This window comes from Populus trichocarpa, chromosome 1 (genome assembly GCF_000002775.5).
Source record: "Populus trichocarpa isolate Nisqually-1 chromosome 1, P.trichocarpa_v4.1, whole genome shotgun sequence".
In the NCBI taxonomy this organism is placed as follows: domain Eukaryota; kingdom Viridiplantae; phylum Streptophyta; class Magnoliopsida; order Malpighiales; family Salicaceae; genus Populus; species Populus trichocarpa.
This window is the reverse complement of record NC_037285.2, coordinates 40,226,780-40,250,985: the sequence shown is the minus strand read 5'-3', so window position 1 is coordinate 40,250,985 and position 24,206 is coordinate 40,226,780. Positions and strand designations below refer to the sequence as shown.

Below are 24,206 nucleotides of genomic sequence, written 5' to 3'. Positions count from 1 at the left end.
AACAATTCACAGTGTTTTAAAGAAAAAAAATTATAAAGCTAAATTCTTAATTAACTCAATATTAAAAAAAAAAATCGACAGAGACAATTGTAGAAAAAAAACACCAAAAAAAGGGAAAAAAAAATTATGTTGGAAACACTGTAGCAATTCACGTTGTCTTATGATAAAAGCTACAGTGCTTCCCCACATGATTTTAGCATTATTTGTAATGACTTGTAATTGTAATTCTCAAACTCAATATTAAAAAAATAAAATTGACAAAGATAATTTGGGAAAAAGTATAAGAAAAAAAACCATGTGGAGAGACACTGTAGCTATCCACAATGTTTTGTGAGGAAATCTACAGTGCTTTCCCCACATGATTAAGCTTTATTACAAAGTTAAATTCTAACCAACTCAATATGAAAAAAAAAAATCGACGAAGATAATTTTGGAAAAAAATATTACAAAAAAAAACACAAAAGAAATTAGAAAAAAACCATGTGAGCAAAAACTGTATCAATCCATAGTGTTTTGTGAGGAAAAACTTGTATTTACTTGTAATTGCAATTCTTAACCAGCTTAATATTTAAAAAATAAAATTGACAAAGACAATTTTAGAGAAAAACATAACAAAACAAAAAAAAACCATGTGGGAAAAAACATTGTAGCAATCCACATTAATTTGCGAAGAAAGTTATAGTGTTTTCCTCACATATTGTAACTGTAATTTTTAACCAGCTCAATATTAAAAAATAAAATCAAAAAAGATAATTTCAGAGAAAATCATAAAAAAAAAATCATGCAGAGAAACACTATAGCAATCAACAATGTTTTAAAGAAAAAAAATTACAAAACTAAATTCTTAATTAGCTCAATATTAAAAAAAATCGACAAATATAATTTTAAAAAATAAAAAAATAAAATAGAAAAACTATGTGGAAAAACACCGCAGCAATCCACGGTATTTTAAAGGAAAAAAATTACAAAGCGAAATTTTTAACCAGCTCAATATTAAAACAATCGACAAATATAATTTTGAAAAATAAAAAAACAAAATAGAAAAACTATGTGGAAAAACACCGCAGCAATCCACAATATTTTAAAGAAAAAAAATTACAAAGCGAAATTTTTAACCAGTTCAATATTTAAAAAGTAAAATCAACAAAAATAATTTTGAAAAAAAAATAAATGCAAAAAAAAAACAAAGAAAAGTTGAAAAAAAAAAAGGGGAAAGTTGGAAAAAAAATGCAAAAAAAAAAGAGGAATGCACTGGTGGGGAAACAGTGATTCCCCCACACCATTTAGATGTATGTATAATTATAATCCAATACATTAATCACTATGGATTGAAAAATAAAAGTTACTTTTTTACCCTTCTTAAACAAAATTATTGAACTTGTTATTGGGGTAATATCGTCTTTTTTCTAGGATTTATTTATTATTATTAAATTTATCGGGGACAAATAAACCTTTTTCTTTTTTATAAAACAGTAAAATAATTTAATTACTTATAAAAACAAAATTTATTTTGTTAGCTTCTATGAGCTTTTTAGTCTTTTTTTTTTATTTTCAAATCATGGTAAAATAACTAAATTATTTTTAAAAGTAAAACTCTTTAACTGGTGTCCAATGGCATTTTCTTCCTAATTTTTTTGTTATAATGGATTTTACTATGAATAATTTAGTATTTTAACAATTAAAAAATATAATTTAAACAAAAGGTTGGTGCATGGAACCATGCCTATTAGGGAAAGCGTGAGGCATCGTCCAATGGACAAATATCGACTTTGTAATGGAGTTGGAAGCATCTTGGTGCTTGCTTCCTTGTGAGGTCGTGCATTACGATGTTTTAGGCAATGGTGTGTCACAAACGATTTTGTCTTTTTTTTTCTTTGCCTTTTTTCTCTCTCATCCCTTAAAATTTATGTTATCCATTCAAAATTTCATATTTATCCTCTTATTTATTGATATCAACTTTGATCCTCATTTTTTTATTTTTAATTTTTATTCGTTTTTCTATAGTCAAATTTCAATCTGTTTTTAATTTCATCTTTTGATCTATAATTGTGATTTGTTATTTTTTTAAATTTGATTCTTATTCTTTTGATTTTTTTTATTTTGGATTCTTTTATAAATTTGATTTTTCTTTTTAATTTCCCCCCTTCAATTTAAAATTCTAAGTTGTCCTCTCATTTATTTTTCATTTTAAATTTAGTCTTTATTCTCATAATTGCTATTTATTTTGTTTTTTATCCTCTTGTACAATTGAATTTTTTTTCAATTTCATCCTTCGATATTTGATTTCTTAAGAATTGAGTTTTGTGATTTTTTCATATGGAGATGCTTTCGATTTAGTAACTTGGATCACGGGTTTGAAAAGTTAACATGGATTGACATCATATTTGTTTTCATTTTTTTTTTTCAATTTCATCATTTGATGTTGTTTATTTTAAAAAATAGACTTCATGATTTTCTCAAGTTTCCTTTTAATCAGGTTTTCTCAATATCATGACCTATGCAATAAGTATAGTTAGTTAAACTGAGCATTTTTTTGGGTTCTTTTTTATGTCTTTTTTGGGTTTTGTCCTTTAAAATTAAGCTTCATTATTTTTCTTGTTTTGCATTTTATTAGGTTATCTTGTTCACATGATCCAACTCACGAGGTTTAGCGGTCTTACTTGGGTTTGCAAATGTTTTATTTTTTGGGTTTTTTTTATTGATTTTTTTTTTATTTTAGCCTTTCACACTGGAATTGTTGGGGATTGACAATCGTTATTTGTTTTCAATTTACTTTTTATAAGGATGACCCGATCTCATGACCTAGATTATGAATTTAGCATACTAGCTCGATTTAATTCAAGGTACTTTGTTTTGTTATTTTTTTATATTTTTTAATTTTACCTTTTAATATTGATTTATTTTAGAATTTGACTTTGTAAATTTTTTTCTTGAAAATCATTGTTTTTTATTTTTACATTATCACTTTTTTTTTAGGATCCAGTCCATTTACAATCGTTATCACCTTTTCTATTATATAATTGAATAAACATTGATTTTTCTTTTTTTCTTTAAACAACGCTTGGAACATCATTTTCTTACGTCTTAGAGAAATTGGCTGCGGCTCAAATATCTAGTCATTTTCTTATTTAGATGACGCAAAAAGAATTAAAATAAAAGCTTGGTCAACAGAGGTAAGAAAGAAGCAATAAAATACAGCTATAGCAAATCAACCTTAGAAGTTCTCAGAACAGCTGCTGGTTTTTCCTACACGACATAAACAAGAGATGAGACCATGTTAGGAAGAAGGACGTATCAATCAAATTTGTTAGCTCTCAAATTTGGTAAAGAGAGATGCTCCCTTTCTCTACCTCATGAATATTTTCTTTACGAGATGATGTGAGAGAATGATCAAGTAGCCGACCTCTTTCATCATAGAGAATAAGCCCACTATGCCTTGGAAGCTCACATTTCTCTCCCATGAGGATAGGCCTTTGCCACACTGCAGGTGACAAAGAGTTCTGGCTTTGCCACCCAATACTTGAGTCGCACCTCTCTAGCCCGAGAAGTGGTGGTGGTCGTAGCATCTCTCCCCGCCTCCCACTCCCACTCTCACTCCCACTACCTCCCTCCTCCCATTTGCTTGCTTCACTCCACCTCATTGACTCCATCAACACCGTCTTTATTGTGATCCAATCATTAGAACCAGGGTCAGGCTCAGACCATCTTATTGAGGTACCTGCGCTAATTGGGTCTTGGTTCACTAATCTTGGCTTTCTCTGGGCCTTCCTCTTAAGCATTGTTGCAGTGCAGAGCGCAATGACTGCGAAGGCAGAGCATACAAATAAGAGGACTGCTTCTTGGGTCGTCAGCTTCCATTTGTCCTCCAAATTCCACAGTGCTTCCATAACTGGTTAGTATGAGTGATTCTCGGTGTTACTGATGATATCTAGCATGCTAAGTTGCTAAGCGTGTAGCATATAGCTAGTGTTTTTAAATGTCTATATCCGGGTGTGTATGATGAACTTCACGTGAGGTCCACCGCTAGCAGGGGTTAGACCCGGTGGCTGCTCATGTATAGGGTTCACCTGTGTACTAGCCGTTGCGAGTATCTCACCGTTTTGAGCTAATTAAAGCAACTCACGAGGGATATAAAGTTTGCCACAGTAAGTTTTGATGATAAGCAAATATACATGACAGTACAGACGCATGCCTGCCTTCTTGTGTGGTTCGTGATTACCAAATTTAATCCACTGCTAAGCTTTGAGAGATGAATTATATATACTTTCCTGAAATCAAGCCAATAGTTAAAGCCAATTTTCAGTTCATGCTGATTTCTGACTGCTCTGTTGAACTATCAAAAACTGCATCTTATATTTTGCTGCAGAAACAGCCAACGATAATCCACTACACTATGTGACTTCATTTGAAATAAAAACAAGAAGTACGGGTATATAATCTGAACAGGATGATCACACTGAGGTAAAAGAACTGGCTTGGCCTGGCCTTTCTTTCTCACCCATAATTGAAGCGCAAGAGAACCAGTCTACTGTCTGCAAGTAGTGAAACTATGCCTTTCCAATGCTCTACTAGGAATAGAAGGATCCACTCCCTTGATCAGAACTTGGACAGCTGCTTGGACGAGGGATGATGACTAGATAGGTAGCCCGCAGCGTATTGCCTGCCTACTTGTTAAAGCATTTGCTGAACACAGACTGAAAAGAAAAAAAAAAACTACAGGGTTGTTAATGCGTTTTGTAGCGGTAAGAATTTTTTTAAAAAAAAATCGAAACATGCACTTGTTTACTGGTATTTTAAAAATATATTCCTTTTAATATTAAAACAACTATATATTATATTTAGTTAGATTAATTTGGGTTTACTAATCAAATACACAACTCATATTATAAACACATCTTGGTTTAATTATTTTAATTTGTAAAACTATATTTTATTTAATTATTAGATAATAAAAATAATCTCTTGCAAAAAAGCAATTAGATATTTTTAAAAAAAATATGATCTTATCCGAGAAAAAAACTAAAATTTTAATGGTATTTTATAAATATATTTTGAATTACTATAAGAAATTAATAAAGCAATACATATCAAAATTTACATCAAAGATATTTAAAAAGAAAAGATAAAATAAAAAAATAAAGACAAAAAAGTTTCAGATACACGAGCCTGTGAGGCCCTGCACACCTAGCCCACAAACAATCAAGGCATATGGGCATGGTAGCACAAGCTTGTTAGCTCATTTCTGATTTGAATGAATGAATGAATAATGAGTCATTCACTTATTATTTTTTTAATTAAATTAGATGACACATTGTCTATAGTGGCAAACAATACGTCACAATATAGTTTCACCTCCACCTTGAATCGCTGGAAAATCACCCATAAAAACATTATTTTTCAAGCATTTCTTCTTCTAAAAACATGGAGAAACATCTCATAAATATCAATGACACTATATCTAATTTCAAAACAATGTCTAATCGATAAAATACTTAAAATTTGTCTTCATTCGAAAAATATTCCAAAAGCATGATCTACATTCCTTGTAATATGAGATACAAAAAACACCTTAATGACATTCGTTAGAAGAAATAGAACTCATTGATACTAAAATAACGTATTTTAGTCGTTGAAATATGATTAATGATAACTTTTTTTTTTCTTCAATGTAATCTAGTGACTCTCTTTTTCTCTCTTCTCACAAACTAAAGGGCTGAAATGTGAATAAAATAAATCTAAAAATGGTTGTCATTTCACCAAGGTTTTAATTTTCGGTTCCCTAATTTTTTATTTTTCTCAAACAACAAAATTGATTTTTTTTTTTAGTAAAATTGAGAACCAACTCAATTTTAGAATATTTTTCTAAGATTATGATAACTCAAAAGAAAACAATACGAGCTAGATCATGAAGTCAAATCACCAATGAACGCAATGTGAAATGATGAATTGTTTTTCCTAAAAAATCATATTTTTAAATAAAAAACTAGCATTTCACCTAACTTTCAATTTTAATCCCCTCATTTATAATTTTTAACTATCAAATCAAATTACTTTCTGTAAAATCAAAAACCAACTTAATGCTGAGATATTTTTTTGAACCATGATAACCCAAAAAAAAAATACATAAAACAAATTAAGAAGTTTAATTCTAAATTAACAAAATGTGAAAAGATCGAATTAAAAAAAAAACTCAAAAAATTTAAAGATAAAATAAAAGGAAATACTATCTGAATTTACAATGAATCCTTTCATAATCCACAATATTTTACTATGGCTTTTAGTTTTAGTTTTTCAAAGAATGTTGGCCCATGTTACGCGACAAGCCGAATTATATTTTTTTCATAAATTCACAATCCACAATATTTTATTATGGCTTTTAGTTTTAGTTTTTAACAGAATGTTGGCCCATGCTACGTGACGAGCCGACTCATATTTTTTTTCATAAAAAAATAATACTCTAATGTCTCAAGCACATTTTAAAGCAGGAAGAAAAATATATGACTCAAGTTATAGATCCAACTAGATCAAATAAGATAATTTTATTTTTAATTAAATGATAAAAAAGCAACAACTGGATCAATTAAAAAAATGATCACGATAACCTAAGAAAAAAATATTTTTTTTTAAAAAAAACAACGCAGCTAAATTCTTAGACAATTAAACACGAAAGACAAAATTGGGTAAGAAAAGGAAAAAAAATAACATGAACTTACTCGAGTTAGCATGACAAACCTGTAACCCTGATATTAAGAGCGGAGCAATCCCAGGTTAACCTGTCAAATCTATAGTTCAAGTGATAAGGTCATGATAACGTGATAAAAGAAAAAAAAAGAAAACTACAAAGCCCATATCTTAAAAAAAAAAAAACACCAATGCCGAATAATAAAATTAAAAAAAAAAGTAAAGAAAAAAAATCAATTCATATTAACTTTTTAAATTTGTAATCCTAATCATTAAACTGGAAGCATTTTATTTGAAAAATTTATAAAATTCAATTCTTAACCAATCAAATGTTGAATAATGAATAAAAAAATTCAATTCAATATTAAAGGATAAGACCGAAAAAAATAATTAAATCTAAAAAAAATAACAAAATAAAAAAATAAAGATGGAATCTAACATACAAATAAAGTGAAATTGATATATATAAAAAATAAAATTAAAAACAAATTGAATTTAAAAAATTAAAAATTAACTAAAAAATAAATACTAAATCTAAAAAAAAAACCCTTCAGTTTCATAATCCATTTCAAATAAAATAAAAGGTATAAATATCAAGGAAACAAAAGAAGAATTAAAAAAGAAAAGAACAATAAAAACCTGTCTTCTCTTCTTCCGTTCTCAATCAGTTGGGTTCCCAGACCTTTGTTTTCTTTCTTCTTCAACGTATCCTCTCTCACTTTACCCAGGCATCCATCCATCCATCCATCCAAATTTGACTTTAGGTTTTAATTAGTTTAATTAATTAACTAATTAGCATCATAGAAATAGAATATAATTTTATATATATATATATATATTCACCCGCTGATTATAATTATCCCCTCTCTTTTGTGTCTTTCAATCACCCAAATTCCTCTCCTCTCCTCCAAAGGTCAGTAATTCTACACTGCTAATTATTATTTTCCAACATTTTCTTGATTTCCCTAATTCTTAATTTATTCATTATTCGATCACACCTATCCTTTTCTTTATTTTTTTAGGGTTTAGTCTGTTACAAATTTGAGATTTAGAACATTGCTATGCTAATTTTGTCTTAAAAATTTATTACAATAGTGTTTGTTGGTTATAATTTTCAGGTTTGGAATTTTCCTTAATTAATAAACAGTAAAAATATGTCTGGGAGAAATCGAGGACCGCCTCTGCCCATGAAAGGTGGACCTCACCCTTCACTACCACCGGCTGCCATACATGAGGCTCGCTTTGGCAGGGGACTCGGACCATTGCCCCCTCATCCAGGTTTATTAGAGGATATGAGAGAACCCCAGTTTGGGATGGACCCCAGGCGCCTTCCTCCTCATCACGTTATGTTTGAGGATCGTCTTGCAGTCCAGCACCAAGATATTCAAGTTTTATTAGCTGACAACCAGCGCCTAGCTGCGACCCATGTTGCATTAAAGCAGGAATTGGAAGCTGCACAGCATGAGTTGCATAGGATGGCACATTTCGGGGATGCATTTCATGCTGAGAAGGATGTTCAGATGAGGGAGTTGCATGAGAAGTCTCTGAGGATGAAGATGGATCTTCGTGGGGTGGAAGCTATGCGGAATGAGCTTCATCATGTGCGTTCTGATATTAAAGAACTTACTGATGCAAAGCAGGAGCTTACGGGTCGGATGCAGGCGATGAGTCAAGATTTGGCTAGGTATAATGTAGATTTGCAACAAGTGCCATCTGTGAAGGCTGAAATTGAGAATATGAAGCAGGAACTGCAGCGTGCGCGGTAAAAGCAGCATGATCTCTATTATTTAGTGCAATGTAATTTGAGCCCTGAATTTCTTCTTCTTTTTTGCATGTAGAGCTGCCATCGAGTATGAGAAGAAAGGCTATGCGGAGAATTACGAGCATGGTGTGGTGATGGAGAAAAAACTGGTTGGCATGGCTCGGGAGATGGAGAAGCTTCGGGCAGAGATTGCTAATGCAGAGAAGAGAGCTCGTGCTGCCGCTGCTATAGGAAATCCAGGTACTCTGTTGTTTGAATCCTTAATGGGGTTCGTGTTGTTAAATTGATTGAGTTGGTTAGTGAGGTTGGAAACAAGTCAATATGTACTTTGAATGTGAAAAACAAAGGACAGAAATCACTTGTTCAAACTTGTATAATCCTTTTTTTTTTTGTATGTTTTAACTGCTTTTAAAGGCTAGTGTTTTAGGTGATTTTATTCATCTCAGATGATGGATGAGTTCAACTGGTGTGTCTGATTTTAAGTGTCTTAAAGGAGATCAATTTCTTAAACAAGCAATTTTTATGGATTGCCTTTATTTAGTTTCTATTTTCACTCTAGAGCTTGATGCATCACTTTTGTTGACATTTGGTTCTTAGTTTTCATAATCTTAAGTTTTCTCTGCAGCTGCAGCTTATAATGCAAATTACGGAAATCCGGAAACTGGATACACAGCAAATCCATATCAGGCTGTCTATGGCATGAATCCTGTAAGATCTCGATGTGTGTTTCCAAATTTATATTTATGCATCTGTGCACGCGTGCTTGTAGGTGAGTTGCACTTGTATGCTTGTTTATGTTCTGGGAAATGAGTTTTGATGTTTCTCATTCTGGCAAAATTTCAGGTGCAAGCTAATGCTGAAAGTTTTCCGCAGTATGGAGCTGGACCTGGTTCCTGGGGTGCATATGATATGCAGCGAGCTCAAGGACCCAGATAGATTGGCTTTCAGACCAAGCTAAGATGTGTTTCAAATGGTATCTTAGGCTGCACTTCCTTAGATACTTGGGTTTGGGTTTGAACTGTTTTCTCAGTATGCTTATTTTAAGAGTCGTGCTCATCTATTTCACTTGATGAAGTTGTACCTGCTAATAATGACAGTTCATATTATTTTTGGGGTGCAGTGCACTACATTGATTTGTCATCTTCTACTGCAAATGTTTGCATAAACTCCTATTCTTTTAATGCATTTTGGTGTGAGTATTTTGTCCATGCTTGGATTCATGAATTCCAATTCATGTACTGTAAAGGGTCAGATATGCATGCTTCACAGCTGTATATTGGTTATTATGCTTCTCAGTTGTGAGGCATTTGGTTGTGAAGTCATCCAAATTGCTGAGTATCCTATTTTTGAGACAAGTACCATATTCAGGTGCCACTAAACTTTAGGACACCGTGTGGTAGATGAGCAACTGGGTTATGTTAAATATTTTGCTCTGTGATCACCTGAACTTCTGGGGTTTACTCTGAGGCACTTTCTGATAATTGTTATTGTGAAGTTTAGCCTTCTTCTAGCTCCACTTTCTTGCAGACCTTAGTTGGTTTACTTCAGATCTTAGCTCAAAAGCTTCTGCTTAGTATTTTTTTTGTTGTTCCAGATATTAATTTCTTTCCAAAATATAGAAAGAAGCTTTGATCTCTGGAATCTGTTAACTTTGATCTCTGGAATCTGATGGTAGTTTTAGCAACTAAAATGGTAGAATTTGGATAAAGTTGCTATTTGGTGAGCATCTTCAAGGTTCAAATGAACTTAACTGGGGATGTTTGATCTGCCATTGAGTTGTCGATGAGCCATCAATAATTATCTGTTATAACTTCCAGTAAGTTTACAGCTAGTTTGTTAGGATGCATCCTTGACCATTAGGATGGTGTTGCTGTTTTGAGAGCATCTTCAATGTACAGTATGAGTAAACTTGGGGACCTCTGACCTGCCATTGAGCAGGTGATGAAAACCATCTATCCTTTGATTGGTTACTATTTTTATTAAATTTACAGCTTGTTCTTTAGGATGCCATTTTTCCACCACCCTCTTTTCTCCTTTTCTTCTGTCTCTGGAGAAAAGGACAAGTGTTAAGCTAAAGCAATTGACCTGGGATACACCTACATTTCAAGCAGTTCTTGTCTTGAAACCTAATCTTCTTTCGTATTGACCAAGGGAATTACTCTAGAGATGTGTGATCAAATTCAAATCATTACCACTTTTGAGATCTTTGCTTGGTTCTTCAGTTAGCTACCTTGTTGCAGTCTAGTGTTTATGTTTTATACTTCCATGTTTCAGTCTAGTGTTTAAACTTTATACTTCTAAGTCCATTTGACAACTGCACTGTGGCATTGCTCTGCAAATTTTCTTCGTATTACACTTCAAATCTTGACTAATCTCTAACTGGTATGAGATTCTTACTATTCAGAGTAAGATGCTCTCGTAGTTGTTTTGATGCCAGACTGTCTTAAAGAATCCTTCTATTATACTTTACGTTCTGATTGGGAACTGTATATGAAAGTTCAGGATTTAAGGTTCGGAATGATAGAAGTATGATCTTAGGGCTACTCTGGTTAGGTTTGAATTGGTTTGAGGCTTTAAAGGAACACAGGGGCTGCATTTGGAACTTGAGAATCGGGTTGCAGGAATTGCTAGACAAATGAATTCAGGTTTAAAAGGGGTTCCTCATATTGATGGTTGATAGTTACAAAATAATCAGGTTTTAGGCTTCAAAAGGGTGTAAAATTCAGGGTTTAGTCAATAGCAAGACAAGCCTAAATCAAGCCTAAAATGGTAATCAATTCCAAAATTTCATGCACATATTTCTTAAATATTATTAACCTAGTCCAAAAGTGAATTGGCTTGTGTAATATTCTAACATCCTAGAGCTGACCTAGTTTTACATATAATTTGTTTATAGCTGTTACTTGCACTAACCTTTTAGGTAATTTAGCTTTTGTGTACATATATACTATCTTCATTTCTTCACCTTCTGCGACCAGGACCATGCAGTCAAGCAAACCTATAGCAGTTTGGCATAGTTCTTAGGTGGCTTGTTTTACTCCTTTCCTTTATGATGGCATTGTATTTATTTCCTCTGGGATCTTAGAGCACTGATGTCAGGCTAGTTATTTGGATTTAGTCAAAGTTTGTTGCTTCTATGAGGGAGAGCTCAATGTTCCCCTCTCCCTTTCAGAAAGGGAAGAAAGAAACACGAAAACAAACTTCCTATTACAGAATTGCATTGTTTGCCAAGGTAGAAGATATATCTCCCCTCACCATTAGATGATTGGTCGTTCCTGCAACAGTGAATTTCCCATTATGACTAAGGTGAGAAATAAGCTTTGAAAATGGAACTGAACTTTTAAGTTGGAAGCTCTCAGTTCCTGAATGGGAGGCCTTCTCTACTAGTCTATCATGTGGAGTTGGCTATGTGGAGACACATCATTCATTTTCCCCTTTGAAATGGATTCTATGAATTCATCTCGTTTAAAATATCAGTGGCCGAGTGATCGTTAGACTCTTATTCGTTGGCCAAGGTATGCTGGTCATTCTGGAAGACATGTTCCACTGTGAAGCTGCAAGATGAGGTTTATGGTCAAGTAAGTGATATAAATTTCTGTGAGTATGCTGTCTTTTATTTGTATCTCCTTTCCCTCGTTTTTTTCCCAGTCAAAATGTTTTTAATTTCTTTCCCTGTAAGTACACTAGTAGCTTGGTGCCAATCTCTTGGTTGTAGCATATGATAGGGAGCCTTTTGTAATCAATGGTTGAGGCATTTCAAAGTCAAGAAAATAGACTGCTTGAGCTGTCTTCTGGTTGCCATGTTTGAAGCCATATGGATATTGCTAGCTGTCTCGTGTTCAATTCCTATTATATATTGTATTTCGTTGATTGGGAAGCTGTTGGTTTGCTTCTTCATTTTTTTGTTCATAATTTTGTTTTTAAGAATTTTTTTTTTTACTTTTTTGCATGCAAGTTTTAGGGGCACTTCCTGATCGTGATAGTGCGCAGGAGGATGATAAATAATAGGAGAAACAATTAAATGAAGGGATTTGCATTGATGGTTTGATGTTAACTTAATTTATACAGGCAATAATGTAAGAGTGATGAACTCTCTAGGAAGCAGCATCTTGACTGAGTTTTACTGCTGGAAGGATAAAACTAGAAAATGTGCTGTGATGTTGAATTCATCTATAATGAGTATGTATCCTGACAGATGTGAATATGTTGGCAGCATCATCAGTCATTGTCTTGTTCGTATTAGTGCTTCTTTTGTTGATTTTGGATAGGTGTTATAAGCATATGTGAGAGCATATGTTTTGGAGATTTGTCCTTCTTTTCGCTCGCTACGTGGTTCACATTTGTCTTGACTTGATAAAATCTGAAACTGGTCTTTGTTGGCTGAGTTGAGAGGAGTGTCCTTAGTATGATTGTAAACATTGCAATCTGAATAGGGATCAATCCCTCTTACCTACATAAAAAAAAAAAAATCTAAACTGGAAGGATTTTAGTTGGCTAGATTCAGATTGAAAAATCAAGTAGGGTTCTGAGCCTATATAGTTTACAACAACCACTTCAGGACGAGTGATGCACTGCTGTTTTTTTTTTTTTACAGGCTCATTTCCTGTCTTGATTTTCATTTGTCAATTCAGTATATTGTGAGTTGAATTTGAAAGTTATTTTTCCTGTTGACATTTAGTCTCTAGAAAAGCTAATATTTGATTGAGCAGCATGTGTTAAGCAAAATATTTTACTTTATTTTGCAGAGATGTAAAGTATAAATGTGTGCTTGTATTGATGCTTACTTTTTAATATTTTCCACTATATTAGTATTCCTGGCATTTACTGTAGTTGCATTGTTTTTTACTATATTTTGTAGATGGTACATAGGGTCTTATAAGTTATAATGCTCCATCCATTTCTATTATTTTTGTTAGTGTTATTTATATATATTTTTTTCCTTGAGAATGGTGTTTAGTTGTATCTCAGGTGGATGCCTTCTATCTACCAGTTCATATTTACATGACAGTATTATTATTTATTTTTTTCAAGCATTTAGGATTCGTTCCACCTTTGACATGTTCTCATGTCTATTTGATGTTTTCTTATTTTATTTTTATTTTTTTATGTTCAGCAGTGCTGTTACCTTCTCTACGATAAGTGTGTTTGATACTTTTGTGTTTCTTGTTTAGGGCTCATGACCTTTTAGCCATCAAATTGTTGCCTTCGCCATGGTGGATCATGGGGTATGTTAAATCATTCTCTCTCTCCCCCTCCTTCCCTCTCTCTCTTATAGTTTTGTTTTCTTTGGTTGTGGCACTCCTGTCATATTTTGGTTATGAAACTGACATTATCTTCTGCCCCTGCAACCATCCATATGAAAAACTGAGGCTTGTATAGAGAAAACAACATTTTTTTTTTAATTTGATTAAAGATAATGAAACCAGTTAGATTAATTAACTTGTACACCTATGAGAACTCTGATAGTGAATTTACCCGAGAGCTTGCTCACGGACCTGGTTATGAGAGTAAATGAGACAGTATTAGTTTTTTTCAAGTTTGGTGCATCAATATATGAGGTCTAAAATCTAGTTTTAAGTTTCTTTTTTGGGATTGATAAGCAAATACAAGTTGATACTTTATTCAGCTGAAATTCAAGGTTTTCATGAGCAGCTTGCTTTGTTTGCAAAACTTGCTGGGTGAACTGCTCTGGTTTGGGCACTAGTAGAATGAGAAGCGTGTTTCCAAAGCGGAGTTACTTTTCCTGAGATTTGCTGGGATAAGAATGTCTTATTAACTTTTGGGACCACTAATCTGGTGGTCTTTTAGACCATATACATGCAGATCCATGCTGGTGAATTTAAAAACTTGTGAAGATAAGTACGACCTTCCAGTCTAATCTTCAGCCAGCCAATGTTTTTTTCATTCATGCCAGCTCAACTGGCTGGTATCTAGAACTGCCAGTTATTGTTTCTTTTCTGGTCAAGTCTTGTTTGGTCAATGTGAGCAAATACTTCATCCAAGTCAAATCTTTGGGTTTTGTATTTGCTCACATTACTCTAGCTTTACAGCAGCCAAAGATCTGCTCTATTGTTCTTTCATCTAGTGTTGCCTCTGTAATTCTTTGTAGAGATTTATCAGGATCTCCAACTGACCTATAGATTGCTTGCTAATAAACTTTGGATCAAATCTGAATTCTTAAGTGTTTTTCACGTTTACTTTTGCATGGTTATTTTCAGATTGATAGCATTCATCTATCACATTTAACAAGTTATCCTCTTCACAGGTTCTGCTGTCTGAGAGGCACAGATAACAATATGCAACCAAAGTCATATTTGGCACTCTAATTGGGATCAATCCAAGATGCTCTTGTACTCGCAACCTCGGTCTGTCGATTGCGGTGGCAGCCACATCTGTGGTTGCAATAAGTTTTTGAGGCTTCCATCAATTCCTTTAGAGAAGGTTTCTTGGCAAGGATGTGCAAGGCCTTGTTTGATTGGCAAAAGTTCAGTTTGCTATCGAAGAAAGAATTAATACAATGATTTTCTTCGATTCTGTCTATCTTGGATTCTTCAAGGTCACGCCATACATGATACTGGTAAAATTTGCAGGAGTCAAGTAGCAAGTCATCTTGAGCATTTTCATGTATAATCATAAAACACGTAGGTTTTTTTCATATTGTATTTCTGAAAAATACAAACAGATACCACTAATGGAAGGAAAGATATTCGAAAGATCCCAGTATCCTGATCCTATCTTCTCACGTCTTTATGGGATACCTTGGTTCAAAAACAAAATTCAATGCTAGTTTTTTTGTCGTTCTCTGACGACATATTTTGGATTTTAATGCGAGTGAGGGGGCATGTTCTTGTTTATCATGGCATGCGGGTCAAGGTTATCTTGGTGTCGTAAGCATGTTAATCCAGTGCAAATAATTGTTCGTACTTTTATATATATATATATATATATATATATATATATATAGATAGAGTATACAAGGCTGATATGTATATGTTTTTTGAATGTCGATCTCGGGGTCGGGGGTTTGAGTAGTGAGGTTAATATTTTTAATTAAATAGCAGGAAAAAAGGTAGTCTGTTTGTATTTTTTTCTTAAAAAAGAAGGTTGATGACAGGTAATTCGCACCTATAAAAAAGAAAAAGAAATAAAAAAAGAAGGTTGATGACAGTAAAAAGAAAAAGAAAAAGAAATAGTGGAGCAGGTAATCTGTTTGTTTTTCTTTCTTTCTTAAAAAAGGTTGATGACAGGTAATTCGCACCTATAAAAAAGAAAGGAAAAAAAACACTGGAGGAGGCCACATCTATTTAATCCATCTAATAAAGAGAAGGCCTAAGCAAAAAGGAGGGCCAACCGGGCCACGACCACCCTTATTGTCAATAATTATGGAAGGCTAAAGGCTTTATTGCATTAAATCACTTAATAATAATTTTCTTATTGCTAGGGCTTTTTTTTTTATTCATTTGACTACCTACCTTGCTAATTATATATAATCTCTGTTAACTTCAGGAAGGATTTAACAATTAATACTATTTAAAAATATATAAAATATTTTCTCTAATTCATCTAGGATGATAAATTTTCTTTTGATCACTCAAATACTTTTATATAGTTTATGTTATATCTATTGTCTGTGCATTTTTTACCTTTACCAAGATAACATTATGTTTATAATTTTCCTTGCAAAATATTTTGTGCAAGCATCCATGAATGAATGAATGTCTTTCCATAGACACATGTAATATCTTCATATAAAATTATCAGTTCAATATACATATCTTATGACAATCACTTACATATTAGTTCTAGTTATATTTTATATCTCAACTTTTAAGAAGAACCGTTTTTTTTCATAAAGAAAAGAATACAATATGTATCAATCTTTACGACTCTAATGAACATTTAAAATTTAAGAGAGCATCGACTAGGAATATTTAAGGAACAATGCTTTGATGCAATAAGAATCTTATAATTATAACAACTTTATAATTTTCTTTGTAAAACATTTTTGTCCCATGAACCTTATCTTTACTCTAGATTCATAAATCAAATATTAGATTCATTAATCTAATATTATATAAATATTAAAAATAAATTAAGCTTTTATTAATAATAAATATATATTTATATGAATATAATAATATTAGGCATAACCAACCGATTAACTACAAAATATGTTACACTAGTATAGTAGTAGACCCAACGAAATGAAGATGAGTCTTGATCAATGATAGCACTTGGCACGTTTGGTTTCTCCAAGTCCATGCAAGATGGAAAAAGTAGAGGTTAGTCGTTAAAAGAAATAATAAAAAAGAGTAAATTGATAACCATAAATGTATCAAAAAATATCATGCATCTATAAAGTCGAGTAGCTTTGACATATGCGGTGGCTATGGACGCAGGTTGTGCTTCTTCCTGTACTGGCTGGTGCATATCTCAAAACCAGTATTTCCAGAGCCTGGTTAAAATTGCACCTCCCTTGCTGCCACCCATTACCGCGCGCGGGACTGTTGCTGTTTTATGTGGATTTGCAAAGGCCCAGAGTTCTTCTGGAATCCTTATGTCTGGTAGACAAGTGGTGCTTCATCTCTTCTTCACGCATCTGGTTTTTTCTTTGGATATTTGCTTAAATCTTTGGTAGTACCATGTGCCGTATCTAGTGTTTGCTGCTCAATCTTTGGTAGTGCTCTGGATGGGATTTGGAACGCAGTGTGACAGCCCATAATGAGGATTAACAAACAGTAGATGGTGACTAGTTAGGTTGCACCCGTGTTATCGCGGGCTATTTTTGAAAACACACCCTATTTTTAATTGTGAGATATTAAAAAAAAAACATTTTCTAACCATGCAATCAAGAGCTGATAGTATTGAAAGGTATATAATTTGATTTTCAAGCAATAGATAAATAACATGTAAAAAAATTACTTAAACAATCCCAAAATTTATATAAGAATCAAATTGTAAAATGAAAAAGGACATCAATCTAAAATAGGTATTGTTTGAGCAACTCAAAACAAAAAATGATATGATGAACAAAAAGAGTATGGAAGCCTAACTTTTGAATAAGAAGTGAAGTCTCAGAAACTGTTAGGACTTGGATAACTTAGTTAAGTGTTTGCAAAAATATTTTATGTATCCATCTATATGTCTGGATCCAATATATAAAATGAGTATGGTACATACCTCAAACACTCACTTTAAAAAATAAATTTTTCTCTAAAAAAAAGCAATCTAAGAATACCTAAAACCTTTAAACTTTATGGGTCAAGCATCGGTCAAATAGTTTCCTCCACCATATATATATCCTTTAAATTTTCTTGCAAATTAAGTATGCTCTGTGTTTGATCAATGATCCTAACATTGCTGGTCTTGCCTTGTTCATTCGCATCAGAAAGCTATTTGTTTTCTTTTCTTTTACTTTACAAAATCAGTGTATATATATATATATATATATATATATATATATATAAACTCCTAGATGTAAATCGAAAAACTTATACATGCATATAATTAAACAACCCAATAACTATTGTGTAAAATAATGAAAAGAAAAATTCATCAACAATAAACAAAAATGAAATTGAGAAAACCAAGCGAATAATGAAGATCAAAATATCTAACATCACAGCACGAGTAATTTACCTGGTTATGTTTAATGAACTCCTTTATCAAAATAAATTTGTAATAGAAAAACATATAAAATTTATAATAGAAACTGACACACATATAAAATTTATTAAACAATAATTATATATAAAAAAACAATGCAAGGCTACACATAACACATAAAATTTATTGAACAATAATTAAAAAAAAAAAGCAAGGCTGCACATATAAAAAATCTTATAAAAAAATAAATATTAAAAACAAATTAATCTATATAAAATCAAGAAAAAATCACAAATGAATCATACTTACCTCTCTAAAAATTAAACGCACTCAATATCATTTAAAAATAATTACAATCTAATTAAAACATAAATAAAAAATTTATTTGAAAAAATATACACAAATAATGCATTATTTTTTAAAAAACTAAAAATTTAAAAAAAAAGAATCAGGCCAAGAGTTGTTGGGCCTAGTAAACTAGGCCTAGCGCCTAGCCTAATAAAGCAACGACTTGCGCGCGAACCTTTATATTTTTTTTAAGTTTAATGGGTCGGATGACACGTCTGACCCAAATAGTTAAAAAAAATGACGCGTTGTTTGCATCAGCAAACTACGTGTCACCTAGGAAACCCAGAATCTGGCCACTATAGTGGCTAGAAAAATGGGGTCTTTTATTTTTTCATCCAAAATCTTATTTTCAACCTATTTTGTACTCAAAATACCTAGAAAACACCTTAGAGACATTGTTAAACCAATCTATGGCCACCGAAAAGCCAACAAACCGCCCGAAAACCTGAAATCCACTCGAAACAAAAATTCTTCCCAAGTTCAGATATGTTGTTTTAGGTGTTTTCAAGGTAAAAAAAACCTAAACATAACCCTCCTCATTATATGAAACCTTTTGACACAAAATCAACCGTTTTAGTGGCTGAAATCTTCCCTAACGACCACTTTCTCTCTTTAGGCCGAAATTCAAGGACTCCTTCTCTCTTCTCTCAACAGAAAAAGACTAAAAGAAAAAGAAAAATGAAGTTAGGTACCAAAATATATTGTTTTGAAATTCAAGAGACTGATCACCTAACATCTAAAAAATATGACGGATTAAAATGAATATTTCAATGAAACTTTCAATCCGTCTCCCATGTTACTTGAGAGTTTTACATCAGTCCCTTAACTTTCAATTCAATCCCCCCCTCCTAAAAAAATATGCAATTGGGGCTAATTTAAGCTTAAAAGGGTCAAAACACATAAAATAAAAGTTTAAGGATCAAAATAAAAATTATAAAAAAATACACTACTCCAATCCACAATGAATTGTGAGTGAGTGCATATTATTTTTTGCTATAGTAAAATGCTGATGCCTTTTAGTTTTTGTTATAATATGCCATTTTCATGAAAAAACTTTACACATAAATTGGGCATTTCAAGGGTCGGGATCCTGAGTTAAGACGTGGTGACTTCAAATATGAGCTTGATTATATATATTTTTTAATAAAACAAGAGATTTTCTAATGATTAAATTAGTAAATATAGAAGAGAAATAAAAAAATATATATAAGAACGAGAGTGAAATGATGAGTTTAAAAAAGTTGTAACCTATGGTATTTATAAACCATGGATATATTGGTTCATCTTGGAAGTTACATGAAAGTTGATCCGTGAATATAAATAACATGTTTGCTAGAAATATTCAATTAGCAGAGATAATAAATGTCTTATTACATAGAAAATAGCTCATCCTTATAAAGCATAGTATAATAATTAATCATGAAATATATTATGTGTGTAGGCAATATAAAGCTGTATTCTTACTCCTCGTAGCTCGAAAAAATACATTGTAACATGTTGGGAAAAAAAATAAAAATCCGGGGCAGCAGTTTTTTTTTTTTTTGGGAAAGGCAGCCGTCATTTCATTGTCGATATCAGAAATGTGGGATATCGTACTTTCATCGTTGCTGTCAGGAACGTGTGGTGCTTTAATTTCCGGTATAATTATGATAGACCAGAGATTCAGAGAGTGGCTTTGCACTGGACTTCCTGTGCTTCCTTGTTTCTTTATAGAATTTGGCATTTTACATTGGATTTAGGTTTCGTAATTTCATAATGCTATTTTGAAGGCGCTGGAAGTTCTTGTACATTGATCTTACTAATGCTCACAGAACAGCAAGATGTTCTTAAAGGGCAGGGCAGGCCATGATGATCAATTGTTTGGCCTTTTAAAGCAGCACAAGATAGTAATTCTAAGAGGTGTAGTTTAATTGGTCGAGCTATAGGATTGCTCCTCAAAGATCACTAATTCGAGTGCCATAAACCTGATTATGACTACTAGAAGCTTATTTGGTCGTTAACTTCAGAATCTCAAAGGATTAGTCGAGGTGTGCGTAAGCTAACCTAGGCACCCACGGTAACTTAAAAAAACCCCAGCACAAGCTGGTGTTCAAAGTGTTGGGGTTGAGGGTGAGCAAGAGCCTAGAGGGTGTTTGAGAGTATGGTTGTGATTGCTTTTTAAAGTCCTTTTCACTCATAAATGCATCAAAATAATGGTTTTTTAATTATTTTTTAAAAATTATTTTTGATATCAGCGCATCAAAGCGATTCAAAAACACTAAAAAATATTAATTTTAAATAAAAAAATTAAAATTTTTTAAAATATGGATTGGACTGCGTTCCCAAACGGTTATAAATACACAAAAATGTATGTTTGACATTACAACCAAAACGTTGTTCGCTCAGAATTTGATTTTTTTTGTTTAAAATTAATTTTTTAATGTTTTTGAAAGGTAAATCAAAAAAATAAAATAAAAAATTATTTTAATATATTTTTAAACAAAAAGAACTTTAAAATACAACATTTACCACACTCCTAGACAATCACATATCATCAGGAAAACAAGTACAGGAATTGCTTAGTTTTTTAACCAAATTATATATTTCCTTGCTGCCTTTAAATCATTCTCTCTAGTTTATCTTGCTTTGAAGTGCTTGGTGTATTATACGCAGTCTGGTTTTCTCTTTCGAAGAGATTTGCTCTTCAGCAGCCAATCAAAGATGTGTATAATGCAATGGCACCAGCCCCGGAAATTGATCAACCATTCATTCATTTAAAATTACCAGAAGTATGAGGACCTAAATGAAACCTTACTGATAGTCAGAGGGCCGGACTTCAAAGTTTTTTATTAGCAAAGTTCTAAACCTAAATTTTCATCGTTCAAATTATAGGACCAAAAAAATGGAGGGGTTACAATTTTAGCTTCCCGCCACGACAAACTTCCCTTCCCGGGTTCTCTTCTCTTCCCCCCGCAATCAATTTGCCTTGATAATTCAAAAGTAAAAAAACCCCACCAAGACGAAAAGCCCTCTCCTCTCCATCTCTCTCTACCTGCAAAATCCAATAACACACGCAGAAACAACAATGGATACCAAATTCCAAGCCTTACCTCCTCTCAAAAGACACAGACTCTTGCAACAGCATCAGCAAGAAAACAAAGAAAATGTACCCATCGCTTTGCAATTGCCTGCCAAGAAGCGAAAGGAGTCCCGGAATCCACTTCTTGCTGATGCTGCTCCCCAAGTCACTACCACTGCTGCATATTGTTTGCCAACCAAGAAGAGGGTTTGGGCATTGCATCCTGATTTGGTATCCGGTAAGCCACTCTCGCCTTTCAATCTCAATGTTGAGTATAATCCTCATTCTTTCAATGAAGAAATCAAAGCAAACGAGGAAAACAAGAAAACCCCACTTGATATTATTATTGATAAGTCAATTGAAAGTGAACAAGAAGATTTAAAAAAAGAGGAGGAAGTCACAGTTCTTGATGAAAACAACCAAGAGGAGTGTAAAGAGGAAGAGGAAAAAGAAGAAGAAGAAGAGGAGGAGGATGATGGGATTTTGTGTGCTATTTGTCGAAGCACAGATGGGGATCCAACAGATCCTATAGTGTTTTGTGATGGGTGTGATTTAATGGTTCACACTACTTGCTACGGGAATCCTTTAATAAAGGGTGTTCCTGATGGTGATTGGTTTTGTATTCAGTGTTTGGCTTCTAAATCTTACAGGTCAGAAAGTAAGCAATCCTCCTTATCTTGTTGCTTTTGTCCAACAAAAGGTGGCGCTTTGAAACCCACCACAACAAAGGGTGTTGATGGGTCGTGGGCTCATGTTGTGTGTGCACTTTTGATTCCTGAGGTGTTCTTCGACGACCCAGATGGCCGTGAAGGAATTAATTGTTCTAAGGTTCCTAAAAGGAGATGGGAAGGGAAATGTTATGTTTGTAAGAGTAGAACAGGGTGTGTTATTGAGTGCTCTGAACCTAAGTGTCCTCTGGCATTTCATGTTACTTGTGGGTTGAACGAGGATCTTTGTATCGAGTTTAAAGAAGGGAAGAAGAGGGAGACTATAGTTGCTGGGTTCTGCAAAAGCCACACTGAATTATGGGATAAGGTAAAAAAAATTGCTCCTCTTGCTTTTTAATTCAAGATTTTAATTGGAAGACTGTATCGTATTTGTATGGTTTTTGATGGTTTTTCTTCCTATTTATGCAGCAACAACAGTCAGGGAAGTTCAAGATTGTAGCCAGAGAAGAGCATAGAAAGTAACTGTTTCAGTGGAGGCTATAGGTCTGCCATTGAACGACATATCGATGAAGGTTTGAGAACGTGTTAGTCCTCGATGGAAATTACAGTTTTTTTTCTCTCTCAATGTTGTTAACATAGCCATCTTCTTTAGATTTTAGGGTGCTAGTTTTGATGCTTTGGACCGAAACAATTAATTTTACTCTCTGTGATGCATCTAATGGTCTAGTTGATTTCTTCTGAACATCAATGATTTGTGGCTAGCCTTCTAACTCTCAAGATTTTCTTCTCCATTGAATTACTTGGTGATTGACATAGCAACTTCGCTTGCCCTTTTTCCATGTTGACTGCGTGGGGATAGTTTCGACTTGGAGATAGTAGGCATTTTAACTGGATTTTACATTTTTCTTTTGTTTAATCTTGTTGAACAAATATCTGGCATTCTTGAAATTGAAATGGCAATCTAATTTGTTGCCTTTTATCTTGAGAGTGGTAATCAGTTTATACTGCTATGACATTCAAAGTACTATGTAAATGTTCAAAGGGTAAATCAAGATTCAGTGGATGTATACGTGATCATCATAATGTGCTCTTGCCAATGAATAGATTGATGCTTGAAGTGTCACCATCCTTTGGGCCAGAAAAAGTAAAAACATATGAAAAAGGTTAGGGTTTTGTCTGCGAATGTTTGGAGGTCGAATTTCCGTAGCATATGAAAAAAGACCAAGAGTCCGGATTCAGTGCCCGTGATTGACAATTAAACACTTGATATAGAAATGGATTTTGAACTAATACAGTTTTATATTAGTGATCTTGTTTTTTTCTGGTAAAGTGAATCAAATTGTTGACTGATAGCTAACAAGGACGGCCATTTTCCATTAGCTATTGAATTTTTTCTCCGAAGAGTCTAATGATGTTTACATCTTTTGTGTTGGCATCGACCAACTCCTGAATTGACATTTGCCGAATCCAAACACTAGAGCTATTCTATTAGGAGAAATCTAGGGTATGTTTGTCTCTTATAATCACTTTTCAAACTTTACTATATTTATTTATTATTAGAAAAAATTAATCAATGAAAAATACTTTCCTGTAAAGAAAATTTAAATTAATTTTCAGGAAAGTGTTTTTCTTTTAATTTTGGACAGAAAACACTTTTTAAAGTTGTGAAAAATTTAGAAATATCATATTATTTACTGATTATATCAAATTTGATCCTTAAACTTTTGATTTTTATATATTTTGTTTGAAACTTTTTTTTTTCAATTTCATCCCTTAAAATTTGATTAAATTTGATTTTTATATAAACTTGACCATTATTTTTATGATTGTTATTTACTTTTCTCTTATATTTCTTTAATTGAAATTTTTTTTTTATCAAATTTGGTCTTTATTCTTTTGATTGTTACTTATTTTATTTAAAATAATTTATGAAATTGTAATTATTATTATTTTAATTTCATCATCTTTTAATTTTTTTATCTGTTAGATTTGATCTATATTATTTTGATTATTATTTATTTTATTTGAGATAATTTATAAATTAGATTTTTTTCAATTCCATTCTCATTCAACTTTTTAATTT

General features: G+C 32.6%; 3 protein-coding genes across 5 annotated transcripts; 2 read left to right on the top strand and 1 right to left on the bottom strand.

Moving 5' to 3' along the window:
• Nucleotides 1–3,024: 3,024 nt before the first annotated feature.
• Nucleotides 3,025–3,989, bottom strand: LOC7459143 (uncharacterized). Its single transcript, XM_024589435.2, has one exon. It carries the CDS (start codon nt 3,885–3,887, stop codon nt 3,315–3,317), a length of 573 nt encoding a protein of 190 aa, XP_024445203.1. The 5' UTR covers nt 3,888–3,989; the 3' UTR covers nt 3,025–3,314.
• Nucleotides 3,990–7,302: 3,313 nt separating this feature from the next.
• Nucleotides 7,303–15,156, top strand: LOC7459142 (protein FLX-like 1). 3 transcript variants are annotated; one of them, XR_008059664.1, is made up of 7 exons: nt 7,307–7,594; nt 7,800–8,443; nt 8,520–8,683; nt 9,069–9,151; nt 9,287–9,416; nt 13,615–13,668; nt 14,709–15,156. XR_008059664.1 is itself a non-coding variant. In XM_052454374.1 (5 exons), the coding sequence occupies exons 2-5, from the start codon at nt 7,836–7,838 to the stop codon at nt 9,377–9,379; spliced, it is 942 nt and encodes a 313-aa protein (XP_052310334.1). In that variant the 5' UTR covers nt 7,303–7,594; nt 7,800–7,835; the 3' UTR covers nt 9,380–9,651. The 3 variants fall into 3 exon arrangements, 2 of the variants coding, with proteins under 2 accessions (XP_052310334.1, XP_006370061.1); XM_052454374.1 differs by lacking the exons at nt 13,615–13,668; nt 14,709–15,156 and having other exon boundaries at nt 7,303–7,594; nt 9,075–9,151; nt 9,287–9,651; XM_006369999.3 differs by lacking the exons at nt 13,615–13,668; nt 14,709–15,156 and having other exon boundaries at nt 9,287–9,651.
• Nucleotides 15,157–21,107: 5,951 nt separating this feature from the next.
• Nucleotides 21,108–22,871, top strand: LOC7459140 (uncharacterized). The gene is made up of 2 exons (XM_024609086.2): nt 21,108–22,490; nt 22,592–22,871. The coding sequence occupies exons 1-2, from the start codon at nt 21,462–21,464 to the stop codon at nt 22,643–22,645; spliced, it is 1,083 nt and encodes a 360-aa protein (XP_024464854.1). The 5' UTR covers nt 21,108–21,461; the 3' UTR covers nt 22,646–22,871.
• The last annotated feature ends 1,335 nt before the right edge of the window (nt 22,872–24,206 follow it).

What these genes read in the sequence shown, in the direction of transcription:
- LOC7459143 (XM_024589435.2), bottom strand. Translation starts at nt 3,887, where the DNA reads ATGGAAGCACTGTGGAATTTGGAGGACAAATGGAAGCTGACGACCCAA.
- LOC7459142 (XM_006369999.3), top strand. Translation starts at nt 7,836, where the DNA reads ATGTCTGGGAGAAATCGAGGACCGCCTCTGCCCATGAAAGGTGGACCT. An exon ending in CAGGAACTGCAGCGTGCGCG is followed by an intron (nt 8,444 to 8,519) that starts GTAAAAGCAGCA and finishes TTTTGCATGTAG; the next exon opens with AGCTGCCATCGAGTATGAGA. An exon ending in CTGTCTATGGCATGAATCCT is followed by an intron (nt 9,152 to 9,286) that starts GTAAGATCTCGA and finishes GCAAAATTTCAG; the next exon opens with GTGCAAGCTAATGCTGAAAG.
- LOC7459140 (XM_024609086.2), top strand. Translation starts at nt 21,462, where the DNA reads ATGGATACCAAATTCCAAGCCTTACCTCCTCTCAAAAGACACAGACTC. An exon ending in ACACTGAATTATGGGATAAG is followed by an intron (nt 22,491 to 22,591) that starts GTAAAAAAAATT and finishes CTATTTATGCAG; the next exon opens with CAACAACAGTCAGGGAAGTT.